Genomic DNA, 13,744 nt, shown 5'->3' with positions numbered 1-13,744 from the left:
TCATATTCGGCTCATCTACAATAGCTTGCTAGGCGAAAATTGAGGTTTTAGATTGTGTTATCTGAAACTTTTATCGCTGCAAAATAACATATGCGATAAAGTAATCGCAATTGAATTTTCAAATGAGAAAGGAACTCAGCGTTGAGCGAAAGATTATTCTCTTGCGTTCAGAGATGAGAGACGTTCGATGCGCCTCGTGACATTTGATCCAGCGTAAATACTTTCCACGCCATTGATATTTAATGACACGGATACTGTCACCGATTTCCAAAATTAATTGAACCTATGCTTGTAATTTATTTCTCATCGTTCTCTATCTAAGACCATTTCCGGTATTTTTGAGAACGATTCTTGAACGACATAATTAGTACGTCTATCATATAATTGACGTAATGAGTAATTAGCGTTTGCTAATCCGCTACTCATTATATCCTCAAAAACACGGAACTGACCAGGCATAAAAGTGCCGCGTTTTAGCCTTGGCCGAAAAGTTGCCGAGTTTGGCAAACAAGAGACCATACGTCGTTCTTTTCTTAAGGATGGAAATTGTTCGCATCATTCTACTCTTAAAACTTGGACTTACGTCATTGTGAAAAAAATAATCAGCTATATACACGAACAGACTATTCGCATGTGTTCTTCTTCCTTCCTGTTGAAAATCACTCTGCAATGGTTGCCGATTAATATCGTTTCTTTTTTTTTTTTTTTTTGGATATCCAGTCAAAACGTATGATCAGACTGGAATAAAATGGTAAAAATGGAAACAACGTTTTTGGTGAAGATTGGCACGCTATCAACGTTTAATTTACACAAATTACTGAATGATCTCTTTTCTTTTTTAATAATTAAGATAAATATATGTACTTAGAAACGAGAAAATAAATTGGTGCGTTCATGATTGATTGTGAGAGTTACGATAGGTATGTAACTGAAACACTGGTTTTTCACTCTTCAATAAGTTTAAAATAAAGCACATTTCTTTTCATAGCTATATATATGGGAACTAAAGCTTCGAAGAATATGTTCTGGTAAGAAAGAAAGCAGGGTGCGTCATCGAGGGGAATAAATAAACCGTGACATCGAGAAAATGAGAGCGGAGCAAGTACGCTAGATACTCTCAATTTGTTCAATCAATTGGAGAAGACAGATATCATTCGCTTCTTTCGATTGATTCTTGACACTTGGATGTTTTATTTTTAAGACATAGACTAGTGAAAGTCAATATTGATAACGCGCGATAAATTAATTATAAATATATTTTTGCAGGCATCCACGATCGATGGTCGCCGAAAGGGTGCATGCCTTTTCTGCCAGGAGTACTTCATGGACTTGTATCTTCTCGCTGAATTGAAAACAATTTCTCTAAAAGTGACCACGGTCGACATGCAAAAGCCACCGCCTGATTTCCGTACCAACTTTCAGGCAACACCTCCGCCGATCTTAATCGACAATGGAGACGCGATATTAGAGAACGAGAAAATCGAACGACACATAATGAAGAACATTCCTGGTGGACACAATCTCTTCGTGCAGGATAAAGAAGTGGCTACTCTTGTTGAAAACTTGTTCAGTGTATGTATAAATACTGAACCGCTTTGCCGAGAAACTATTACTACTTTCTCGTCTCTCAAGACTCGCCGCTAAACGAATACGTTATTTTACGTTCTAGAAATTGAAACTGTTACTACTAAACGCAAAAGATAAGGACAAAGACCCGAAGTCCTCGTCTCTGATGGCACACTTGCGCAAAATCGACGAGCATCTAGGTCGTAAGGGTACTCGTTTCCTCACAGGCGACACAATGTGCTGTTTCGACTGCGAACTTATGCCACGACTCCAACATATCAGGGTGGCCGGCAAATACTTTGCGGACTTTGAGATTCCAGAAACTTTAGTGCATCTCTGGCGATATATGCATCACATGTATAGGCTGGATGCCTTCTTACAAAGTTGCCCGGCAGACCAGGATATTATTAATCATTACAAATTACAACAGGTGTGATATATTTTAAAGAAACTAGGGTTTCTTTTTTTTTTTCTTTTTTATTTATTCCATTGTACTTTATTCATGTTATCGTTACAGAGCATGAAAATGAAGAAGCATGAAGAGCTAGAGACCCCAACATTCACGACTAGTATCCCAATCGAGGTCAACGACGACTAGGCTGGACCTCTGCCGTCGGGTCTATGATCTCGTTACTTTGATGCAAAGAAAATCGTCGATATCGGTGTAGACGTATAAAAGAAGTGCGAATGGCGCGAAGTATATGTATTCAACGAGAATTCTAGTTCTTCCAGTGGATAATTATGTCCACTATTTATAAAAAGTATACTACAGAGTCTGCTAGACCACTCTTACGAAAAAATTTTCATCATCTAGATTCAACTGCGCCGATCTCGCTACACTGATTTATATAACACTTTTGCTACATATATTTGACAAATTACCGTCAACACTCTTTTATGGCCTAAACTGATGCAGAACAAGTAGCTTTTTTACCGCTGGAGACAGAAGAAGATGCGTATATAAATGTATTAAAGCTTTCGAGAACGACCTGTAAGCGTATCCAGAAAACTTAAACAATATTTTCCTTTCCTTTCTTTCCAGTTTCTTTTTCTTTCTTTTTTTTCCACTACGTATGCGAATCCGCGTACGTAATCTTTGTTTAAGTAATATTATTCTTAGAAAAGGCATTTTAATCTTTTACATATACTTTAGATCGAAGCTAATGTATTTTTTGTTTTTTCATGCCTCTCTTTTTTTTTTAACAAGGTATTCCATCATCTTTTGATGGCAAATAATGTTAAGTAGAAAGTGCAAAAGGGACGTATGCATTTAAATTACAATTAACAATCGATTACATTAATGTATTGTTTCTTTTTTCTTCTTTAAAAACTGCATTGTATTTATCATGCATCCAATGACTAATCAATAAATTGACTTACTGATGGTTATTTTTCTGCAGCTGTTTACACTGACCACTATAATCCTTCATTATGTCAACCTGTTTGAATATAAGAGGTATTCTAGTCTCATGTGACGCATGTAATGTCAAAACTTTAAATAATTCTTTTTAAGATGTTTTTTTTTTATGTATACGATGGAATTCTAGAAAATTATAGTGCATACGTTTCTTCTGATAATCTCTACGTTATAATGAATTCAAATATATGAACAATTTTTAATCTGGTTATTATAAACTTCCTTGCAGATGCTGTGTATATTGAAATGGAAAAAGTCATCATAATTTTCATTAATATTGTTCAACGATTTGACAAGCTCGGTATTTTGTATTAGTAATTATATTATTACTATTGTAAATCATTATTATTATTATATTACTTTGGTTTACACATGTAGAAATGAATATATTAATATTTACATATTAACTTTTTAGTTTATAGATACTTCTACTCGTTTTATCTCTAAGAAAAACTCGAGAGATACTGTTTCCATAAAGATTGAGAATAGAATTTGATAAAGACGAGAAGCAGTACATCTATCTTAAAACGACATCGCTGTCCATTCGTATCGAGTTTTAAAATAGCACGCGGTTTCCCCTTCCTCATGATTGTGACTGACTATTACGACGTCTCTTCCATTCATAAATAGGGAAGCACTTGTCGTATTGGCGGCCATCTTAACTACGTAGTCAGTAGAACTTCTTTTATTTTGATCGTTCGAAATGCAAACTTTCATTCTTTGATAATGGGTAAATAATAAATTAAACAGATATCTTTTAAATGCATTCAAATATTTTTCTCGAATGAGAATTATTTGAGAACGTATATGGTTTTTCTGTTGATTACTGTCGTTTCAGTACGCAGTGCACAGCTGATCAGTGGTTCTAACGGACGGTTACCGCTTGTTCGTGCTTCAAAATCTACGAAAACGACAGAAAAGTTACTGTTATTCGTTCATTGTTTACACAGTGACAGTTGAAATTTCACTGTTCAATTGGTGAATAAAGTTGCGGCGCGTTTGGCAAGTGTCTTCATCGAGTGTTCGAAGTGAGCGGTTAACTGGTTTCTCATTCGTTGGACATTTCCAATGGTTGCCGTCCGGTGAGTTTCAAGCTTACGATTTAAAATCAGATTGCACGTTGAAGTAATACGATTGAAATTCAAATTGACTCTCAGAAGTTTTTTCATTGTCGAAATTTTTGTAATACTGACATTGTAGAAGGGATAAAATCGACGAAAATGAAAAAGAAAATATAATTGATATTCTTAATTGTATTTTCTCCACGCGATGCGAATCACGTTGGAATATGTTGGAGATCGTAATCTGTTAACATTAAGGTTCGTATTGATAGATATTTGCCGATGAATAAATTAAATAAATTGAATATCGAACTTGTTAATTAATCACTTTTTATCTTTATTGTAGGTTTTTAAATTACATTACAGTAATATAGTAACGCAGTTGCTTACACATATGACATGTATATATAAATTAATTCATAACATAATGTCAATCTTCTTACTGATGCAGCAATATATGCATCCAGTTAAATATTTTTCATCGGAATTCCATTTCTATGTATTATAGCGGTTCTTCTATTTATATATAGTGTCATCAAAGTTCCCTGTGAATTGGTCTTTCTTTATCTCGTATTAAAACAGGGAAATGTCGTTGCTTTTCTCAGGTATTTTCAAAAGTGAAGGATCATTATTAGTTTTGTCCTTTTTAAGTGTGTCATAGACATAAGAAGAGCCAGTCAATCTGGGTGTTACGAATTTTAATTTTCACCGACGATTTTAGCCACTGTGCCTCTCGATTTAAAAGTTATGCCCAATCAATTGAAAGTCTTGTTTCGAGCAGCCATTACGAGAGTAAACATCGTATGTATCTCCACTTCATTCCCTAATATATATCATATAGTAAATACTGCATATAATATGCTCAAGATAACATTCATTTATAACAACTCTATTATAATTCATTATTTTTTTAACTATCTATTCCAAATTATATAATTATTCATTAATTACCGTAATCTTTTCTCAATTTGATATAGGTGGTCGGTTTTGATTCTTTAATAACTCCCGGACCATCAAGGAGTTTCAACCGGAAGGTCTAAATTCAAATTTTTTGGCACATGCGGAAACGGAATTTAAAGGTCAACGATATTTATAATAGCGTGAAAAAGCTGTTTAGAGAATTAATAACGAGTTTTATGGATGCACCTGAATTATCCGTATCGTAAAGAACTGGCGTTTGTGTGCACGTAAAGCCACGTTCACATTGCTGACGATTATCGCGATATCGCGTCATATTCTGTTATCGTTTACTTTAAGTAACAATCTATTGCGAGATGTTAATTACTTCAGAAGTAGATAAAAAGTAAAGGACTTACAGAAAAGGAATTAGTTTTCGAAAGGTTTACGTAGTAGTCAACGCTGATATTTTTTACGCGAAAAAAAGTACAACATTATTTTCAGGATAGTGTTTATTTTTGCCTCGAGGCGTAACTTATCGTAGCTCTGCTTTACGTTAGCGTTGCGTCCCCCGTCAATTATTATTCTTGGTTCCTTATTTTTGTCTGCCACTAAGCTTGACGCATTTTTTTTTCTTTTTCCTTCGCTGTAGTTTCAGTTGGCCACGATTGCTCTGTTTTCATGCAGTTTTAAAATATTGCGCGTAAAACTGCGAGTTATCGACGGCTCCGGATAATTGCATTTCGTTGCTCACGTGTCTGAGAATGTAAATAATTCCCACTAGCAGGAGAAATCTCACCAGCTCCTCTTTGCGAATAGACTGCGAATAGTCATTGCTATTAGTCTGATGCGTGGTTTTATGAAGCAACAGGTGTCAACTCAATTCAAAACAGGATAATTCTCTACATCTCTCATATAATTATCACGTTGATGTAAGATTACCACGTTAGAATATAATCTTTATATCTTTAAATTCTCAGTATATCATTAACCAGAGTCTTTATTAATTTGTACATTGTCGTTGTAGGATGAAAAGGAATCATTTGGCAGCGTGACGCTGGAACAAAATTATTAGGACGTTTTCGAACGGTGGAACGAAATTAGGCTAAACAAGTCGCCATAGTTTAAAAAGAAACTTTGAAAATTATTCCAAATGCGTGAAAATACTCGCGGAATTTGCTTTTCCCCGCATTGCCAGGAGTAGACGAAAACAGCCACGCTGTGTCTCCTGGGTATTTCATGACACAAATATCTTCCCGGCATGTTGGAATTCCGCTTTTCCTTTTTCGCCTGTCCCGACGAACGACGTTCTCGCCCCTCTCTTCAAATCCATTCTGTGTCACTGATAGAAACATCCTGCGTCTGGTGTAATTAAAAGATGCTTTTCCTTTGCTCTTGATCCAGGAGAAAAATATATTCGGTCCATTACCGATCGGAAACAATGCTGCGATATTGTCGGATAGCTCGAAGCGAGTGGTTCTTACATTGGTCGTTGAGGTGAATCGCGAAGTATCGTTTATTTTTCGTCGGTGAGGATTCCGTTTGGCAGAGGGAAGCGAGTTCGGCAGAAATTTGCACAATCCATGGCGGAACGAATTCGATTCGCTGTTGTGTTTCCGCATCGAATACTTGCCCACACGCGTTTATTTGCATTTTCGTCATTTGCGTGTCGAACACCCGACCGTTTGGCAGATGTTGCCAGTGGAACCAGTAAAAACCCTCTGTGTGTGACAGATTCAGACGGATACAGAGTGGCGTAGAAGTTTGCAATTCCAAGTTTATATAGCACGAATTTTATACTTTTGTAACAGAAATACACTAGATAAAAGAAGAAAGCAAAAGAAAACAATGAAAGAACACCGCTATTTTGTAACGTTAACTTTATAAGCCTTTTCGTTGCAAATTTTGTACTAGACTGTGCGTTTTTATCTCGACGAGGAAAAGCCTCGGATTACGAGATTTTACTGCGATTTGATTTGCTTGATCCGGAACGCGATTGGCGAAACCACGTTAGAGAGTAGCGGTGTTTGAAAGAAGACGCTCCGATTAGGGCGAACGCTCTCTGACCGATGGCCTGAGTACACGGCTGCGTGCCAATAAACAGTTTTCCCTCTGATTGATGCTTTACTCACCTGATACACCGAGACCTGCCAGGTGCGAGGCGACGGAAGAAAGGGAGTCAAATTATTAGTTCTATCTAGCACTTTATTCTCTTCCATGGCCTGGTGCCAAGTGCGAATTGCACGCGCACAGCTTCTAACCTCTTAGTTTCTTTCGATCGACCGAACGACCCTCAGCCCTCTCTCTCTCCCTCTTGACTCTCTTTTCGTGGACTTTTGGTTCTATGCATCTAGATCCAAAAATGCGTAGAAGTAGCTGCGAGATGGACGGTATGTCGATTTCTGAAGTTCTTTCACGATTATTCAAGTGTGATTTATTCGAACGAGATCCTCGAATTTAGGTGTGAATTATACATTTTCGAGGTTTAACGTCGTCAAAGACGATACGGCTAAGTGTTTTTTATACTTAAGCGTAAGTTTTGTAATCTTTATTGTCTTACAAAGGGAGTCGACGGTAGAATTGAGATTAAGTTAAAAAGGAATGTTGCGTGAATGTTCCAGTTGTTTGGGAACATTGATAAAAATTCCAAAAGTTTTTTTTCAACGCGATGATGCATCTGCAGATATGCATAGGCGCATGCGTTTATGCGTGGGAGCGTGGCACGCGCAGTGCCGGCTAATTATGTGGCACTCCTACGTGCCACGCGGCACAGGTGTCCACCGTTTCTTTACTCGCTGCCAATTCCGTAACGTAACGGGTGTCTCGAAGTCTATCGACCCTTGAAATCTTGTCAAAACGCGGAACGAGTCTCTCAGTCATGGCTGAGCCTTAAACGTACCGCGAGCATCGTATTGAAACCTCTGCTAAATCTTTGAATTTGTTAAAAAATCGATGGCAAATGTAATTGTGAACAAATTAAAGTCAGATTGTGCTACTTTACGTTACATGATATTATAGATTGAAAGCAAAGTGGACAATAGTAAGTTGAAAGCAAATTATAGCGAAATGATTGATAAAAGATTTCTATCGAGCACCGAGTGCATGGTTATAGGTAAATTCATCTGATTTCAGTTCCCTTAGGTCAAACAGTCTCGGGAAGCGAAGGAACGTTTTTCCACCTTTCTCCCTTTTCCCGCTACGGAGAAAAAGTGGTTGCAGCCAGAGAGACACGTTCCGGATATATTGTCGAAACGATCTGAACGATGAAACGATGTCCGAGGACTTAATGGTCGTCCCGTTAGGGAAGATTAGCAAAGATAGGACTCCTGCTTACCAGTCGATGTTTGGTGTGGCCTTCGCTATAATTAAGAGACCGTAACGCATGATCATGTAATATTTCAATGCGTCTCTAACAAGTGAGACGATTTGCCCCGGCAGGTTCCACGGTCTTTTCCTTTTCATTTTCTCACGACTTTGTCTCCATTAATCGCATCCCCGTCCACTCATCCGTGGTTGAATAATTTGAAACACTTTCGCGCACCGACACGAAATTGCACGAAACGTCGTATTTGGAGGCCATCCAAATCGTTTATCCACCAAACTACAAAATTTCGACGATCTTGCCGGATTTCTGCTTCTCTTGCTCTCGTTCGAGTTTGTCTACAAAACATCGCGCGTTCTTTCAATACTCAAGAAGTGAACGAATCTCGGTGAAACGAGACTAGCCGGTACGAGATGCATTATTCTCATTTTCACGCACATCTCGCGTGAGATCACGCTCTGTCTCGAACTGAGGCCGATCCGGTGGCCAGTGTGACCGATAGGATCGTCAGCCGTGGACGTATTTGTTCATTCGACGTATCATATTCAATCGAACTGGTGTAACGAGAGACCTGGCACCCACAGGTAGGCCTTGCCAGGAGGATGGGGGCCCACGATGGGGGAGTGCCATTGCTCTAACATCGCTATCATGCAGCTGTTCCATGAGCTGAAGCAGCAGTTCCCTGCGCTCCCTGATCACGTCGTTTCCCAGTGCATCGCCCAGGTATAGGTGCTCTTTGTCCACCAGATATTCTGCTCCTATGCTGGTCTCTTAGAAAATTCGATCTACAATGCAATAACAAAAGAGTTTGAACATTGCACACTGTAAAATGATGATGTTGCCTCGAATTTTCCGAGATGGGCTCCTTGATTGTACAGTGTGCCTCGTAACCAGTTTAGTGAGATTTGTTCTTTTCGCTCATCCATCATGACTAAAACAATACTGATCACATTAACGACTAACCACGTGCACACACCGCGAATATCATAACCCCTCGCATTGCAAATTAACGGCTTAAAATTTCTCTCCTCTTTCATTGCACGAGCGTGGAACCTGTGTGTATAGACGTCCTTTGTGTTGGTCATTTGGTTTTTTTTTTCTTTTTCTCTAATTGCGCATTCGGAAGATGTCTCTTAATCAGCAAAAATTGACCGCATTAAACTAAATAATACAGCGTCTTTTATTCGTATTGGAATTTCTGGGTTTCTTAGCAGTCACCAAAGGTCTAATTGTAACAGAGTTTGTTCTTAGTTAAAATGAAATCTATCATTCTGAAATTGAAGGAAACTGAGATTTTATCAATTTCTTTTTTTTTTGCGCAATTTTTTCTCTTTCCATACAACCTAAAATGTTTAATTATTTTGTAGTATGTGTGGTATAATTTTATTTAAAAAAATAAAGAAATGCTAGATGAGACATTTTAACTCAAGGAGGCGGTACGTGCTACAATATATGAATATTAGAAACGTTTTGAGAGTACGAATAGACTAGAAAATCCCAGAATCTTCCAGTATCCACAAAACTATCAAGGATATGCGCGAAAAAGCCTAGCATCGTTTAACCCTTTGCCGTCTATCTTTCTCGCACCAAACAACCTCCTCCACTTACAACAGATTTATACCCCGGGATTTGAACTCAGAAGCAAGTCCGCCGTTCGTATCTGGGTAACCCAATTGGACCGTAAACGGTTAACTCGCATCACTCTTCCAGAAGGTGTCTGACCGACGAATTTGCCAGCATTGTATAAGATCCTTTGTTAGGATCCAGGAGAGGCAAGAACATTTCCTAGTTAAAAACTAAAAAGAAAATGAAATAAATAAAGAACCCTTCCGGTGTGCTAGAGAGTGATGACCGGAAATCAGTTGACGAAGGTGCATCTATGCGTTGCAGAACAGCCACGATCGGGAGACATGCGCGAGAAGTCTTCGTGCTACTCAAGAGTCACGACAGTCTCCGGGCGCATTCCTACCGGCGACACTTTGCGCCGTCCTTCAGCAGCAGCAGCAGCAACAACAACATCATCAACGAGCGAACCACGTAGCCACGCAGCAACAACAACGTTGTTGCACGATGAATCAACTGCAGCATACCATCAACAGCACGAGCAGCAATACGCGACCGCACAGACCAGCCTCGCTGGACATCGGTATGGCACGGCGTTGTCCTGTCAGCTGTACACGAGCAGTTGCGATATCAGCATCGTCGCCGATCGCTGTTAACTCGGCCAACGCGCCTTCCTCGGCGCCTGCTGCTTGCACGACGCGCGGTTTCTTCGACGATTATACGGGACCGAGCGACGCGAACCCCCTTAACAAAGTCCAGAACACAGGAAACGAGCCAGCCGGATTCGAGTTGAACGTGAACGTTGCCTGCAGTCCTGCTGGCAATCGCGGTACGCATCTACCTGACGTTTCATTACCCGAGATAGGGGAAGTCGAAACGAATGAATGGATATTCGTTATACATATGGGGAACTCTGCTTGTATCAGGTTTACTGATAAGCGATTGGAGTAGTGTTACCTATAAGGCTAGAATTAACTACAGTGGATGACACTGGATAGAATAGGGTCGTAATGAATTTTGAATTTGTTATTTTTAATCGGATGAAATATGAAGGAACGTCTACATAAATAATAGGCTGTCGAGGTGTATATTTGTGTCAGGAGGAATCTATTTACTCGATGTTAGAAACCAACACATGGCGAATCGCATCGCACAGAGTCGGTGACAGTAGATTGCAACATTGTGGCAGAGTATAGTTTGCGGTGATAAATTTGGTTCTAGTACCTTCACAGTTGCGCAGCGTGTAATTACGTTGTTCGAATGTGCCGTGATTGTATATTCGTAGAAGAGTTAAACAGGTTTCTTACGCATGCAGCCGATGGCAGCGATTTCAATTTTGATCACGTTACGTCGTGGCCTTCTGCGGCGAAGATCCTGTTTGTCTGTTAATCGTACCAAAGGTTTTAACCATTGCTACACGCCGTCGACTTCTTTTGATCTTACACTTTGTATCGTCGATCGCGTAATTTACTTGAGCTTTGTATGTAATTTGTTCGTATATATTCATAGTATGTATTTTTCTTTTCTATTTCGACCGATGACGATGGTTTAGATTTTCGAACGGTGCCTACGATCGGTGGTGCCTGTAAACGAAGCGATCTGCTCCTCGATCCACGAAATCATTATGCCGAACCATTGTTGAATGCGGAAAACACGGGGCCGCAGATCGACCACACACGAAGTTACACTTCGGTCAGCCTGACGCTGAGGCCGCCATCCTCGGAACCACAGCCGCCGATCGACATCAGATCACAGGGTTCAAGCCTGACTTATTCGAGCTCCTCTCTGGATCCTCGGGGCTTTCAAAGCCGTCTTCAGATCAGCATCGGTGCCGGAGCCGTTGGCGGTGTGGCGGCTGCAAGAATCCGACCTCCGGTGGGTCCCATCAGACCCAACAGTTTGATACCCCCGGTACAAATCGGCCCTCAAAGACCACCAGGTTTGTATTTCATGTTGTCTGAAAGCGAATCTAGTCAAATTTATTACACTTAGGTGAACTTTTCAAATCCAATTGAGATTGAATGAATCTAAATTAAGTTTGAACGTTGCAGGTCTTCCAGTAGGGCCACCTAGTCAATTACCGAGGCCCACGACAACAATGAGCGCCCCGACCACACCTTCTGTACCATCGACGACGAACATTGTCCATCCCATTAGCCTTCCAACGACACCATCAGGACCGACGACGACCTCGCCGCCCTCCAGTCCCATTGGTGAACGGATATCGGCCAATATCGATCAAAATCAATCGCTGTTGAATCAAGGTGAAATCTCTACGCCGTGTGTATCTTACCGAGCTTTGAAAATAACGTTTTAGGCTGGCTATTTTTATTTTTGGCTATGTATTTGCTTCCGTTACCAGAAAAATGGCCCCCTTTGTTTTCCGAATTCTCATACTGTAGGAATCGCGTACACGTATATTTACCTGCGAAAACCACTCCGTCGCACATACTACTCCCACGCATGTAACACTGAGAACGATATTTACGCATTCCTGACCCCACGCTCCGTCTATACATAGCCACGCTTGCGGTTACTCTACGTGGACCACCTGATCTGCTTTTCCCTCTCACGAGCAGCACCGTCTCGATGTTGACGCGTTTCCTGAACGCTACAATTCACATTTCATGTTTCCTCTTTAATCGTTTACACGCAATGAAATAAAACGTCAACAGAGATCGAGTCGAGGCTAATTTGTACCGATGCAATTGTTGTTGGCAGCTGAACATTTGTAAAATCGGTCAAAAATAGAATAACAAATGCATTCTCGAATAAAACAAGTTCTATTCTAATTGATCATATTTATTTTTACTGTAATATGATATCAATTATTTTATCGCAGTGGCGGAGCATCAAAAGAAATTGGTCGCAGAGCAATTAGCAAGAAAGGAAAGACTCGCCAGGGAATTGAGAGCCGAGAAAGGACGACTCGAAGCGATGAAAAAAGAATTACAGTCCCTCACGAGACCTTTTGATTCTTCGATGCCTCCTCAGGTGCTGTAATCCCGGTTCATAATATTTGTAATGTCTAACGTACTAAACGTTATATAATTATTTGTAGGAGCTAAAAAAAAAGTTGAGAAGCGAGATTTATCAGCTGCAGGTTGAATGCGACAGACTCGCGGATGAGGTAGATCAGTGGTCTGATCCAAGAGGTAATAACTTTATTATGGCTTCCCTTTCCATTTAAATTTTTATACTTCTTCAAATTCTATTCCTTTATTTCACTTTTTCACAGTACCTTTGGGCGAAACGAACGAAACGTTTTATCAACGTATTTACACGGGTCAACCTTTGCCATCGAGGTCTGTCAACTCCAATCCACCGCCTCTGCCAAGTCAGCCACCCGTCTGGCAACCGGAATCGAGTGGTAACAACAGTGACAGAGAAGAACGAGATGGACCTTCTTGGGTCTGCAGAATGTGCACGTTTGACAATCATCCATTAATGAACAAATGCGAACAGTGTGACATGCCGAGGCTGTTGGATCACGGAAACACAGGTACGACTTCTGGAAAATCGATAGACGACTTTACGACCTCGTTAACAAGTCCGAACATCGATCCATCACCTCCGCCACCTCCGCCGCCTCTAGGATAGAGGAAACTTGAGTACCTTAACAGCATGTTTTTTTCTGTGACATAATTTTATAAATTAATAAATATCTTCCAAAGAATATTTGGTGAAATATGGAAGATGCATAATAAGTACTTCCGTACCATATAATATGTGCAATTAAAGGTTATATTTCCTGTTGTTAAATACTTGCTCCTAAATGAGAAAGAAAGAATTGGAATGAGGACCGCAGGAATGAATATGTGATGAATAAATAAAACAGATTTATATTTAGATTTGTACTTAAACGCAACGCATGGACGTGTGGAATTTTTTTAAATAAATCATACTTATGAATTTTAA

The 13,744-nt window shown here is 39.8% G+C and overlaps 2 protein-coding genes and 1 long non-coding RNA gene across 6 annotated transcripts in view; 2 read left to right on the top strand and 1 right to left on the bottom strand.

Annotated features, from left to right (window-relative positions):
- The window catches only part of LOC122527812 (chloride intracellular channel exc-4), a 6,464-nt gene extending 4,253 nt beyond the window's left edge, over positions 1-2,211 (top strand). The window contains exons 1-4 of one of the 2 annotated variants that reach the window (XM_043652337.1): positions 1,073-1,102; positions 1,267-1,572; positions 1,670-1,996; positions 2,084-2,211. In XM_043652337.1, coding sequence (XP_043508272.1) covers positions 1,088-1,102; positions 1,267-1,572; positions 1,670-1,996; positions 2,084-2,164 — 729 coding nt within the window. In that variant the 5' untranslated portion in view covers positions 1,073-1,087 and the 3' untranslated portion in view covers positions 2,165-2,211. Of the gene's footprint in view, positions 1-1,072; positions 1,103-1,266; positions 1,573-1,669; positions 1,997-2,083 lie in introns of those variants that run through there. The other variant, XM_043652336.1, reaches the window with a different exon arrangement.
- Positions 1-11,371, bottom strand: part of LOC122527816 — a 22,034-nt gene extending 10,663 nt beyond the window's left edge. The window contains exons 1-2 of the long non-coding RNA XR_006306415.1: positions 10,683-11,371; positions 5,848-5,851 (exon numbers count right to left, since the gene is read on the bottom strand). This is a non-coding gene — a long non-coding RNA (uncharacterized LOC122527816). The remainder of the gene's footprint in view (positions 1-5,847; positions 5,852-10,682) is intronic.
- LOC122527808 (TGF-beta-activated kinase 1 and MAP3K7-binding protein 3-like) lies at positions 3,749-13,744 on the top strand. Of its 3 annotated transcripts, none has more exons than XM_043652327.1 (8): positions 3,749-4,065; positions 8,848-8,986; positions 10,154-10,655; positions 11,379-11,765; positions 11,878-12,090; positions 12,669-12,820; positions 12,888-12,981; positions 13,065-13,744. In XM_043652327.1, exons 2-8 carry the CDS (start codon positions 8,879-8,881, stop codon positions 13,424-13,426), a joined length of 1,818 nt encoding a protein of 605 aa, XP_043508262.1. In that variant the 5' UTR covers positions 3,749-4,065; positions 8,848-8,878; the 3' UTR covers positions 13,427-13,744. The 3 variants fall into 3 exon arrangements, with proteins under 3 accessions (XP_043508262.1, XP_043508264.1, XP_043508263.1); XM_043652328.1 differs by lacking the exon at positions 3,749-4,065 and adding an exon at positions 7,212-7,331; XM_043652329.1 differs by lacking the exon at positions 8,848-8,986 and having other exon boundaries at positions 3,765-4,065.

This window comes from Frieseomelitta varia, unplaced genomic scaffold, assembly GCF_011392965.1.
Source record: "Frieseomelitta varia isolate USP_RPSP 00005682 unplaced genomic scaffold, Fvar_1.2 scaffold_232, whole genome shotgun sequence".
NCBI lineage: Eukaryota > Metazoa > Arthropoda > Insecta > Hymenoptera > Apidae > Frieseomelitta > Frieseomelitta varia.
This window is presented reverse-complemented; position numbering and strand designations above follow the sequence as displayed.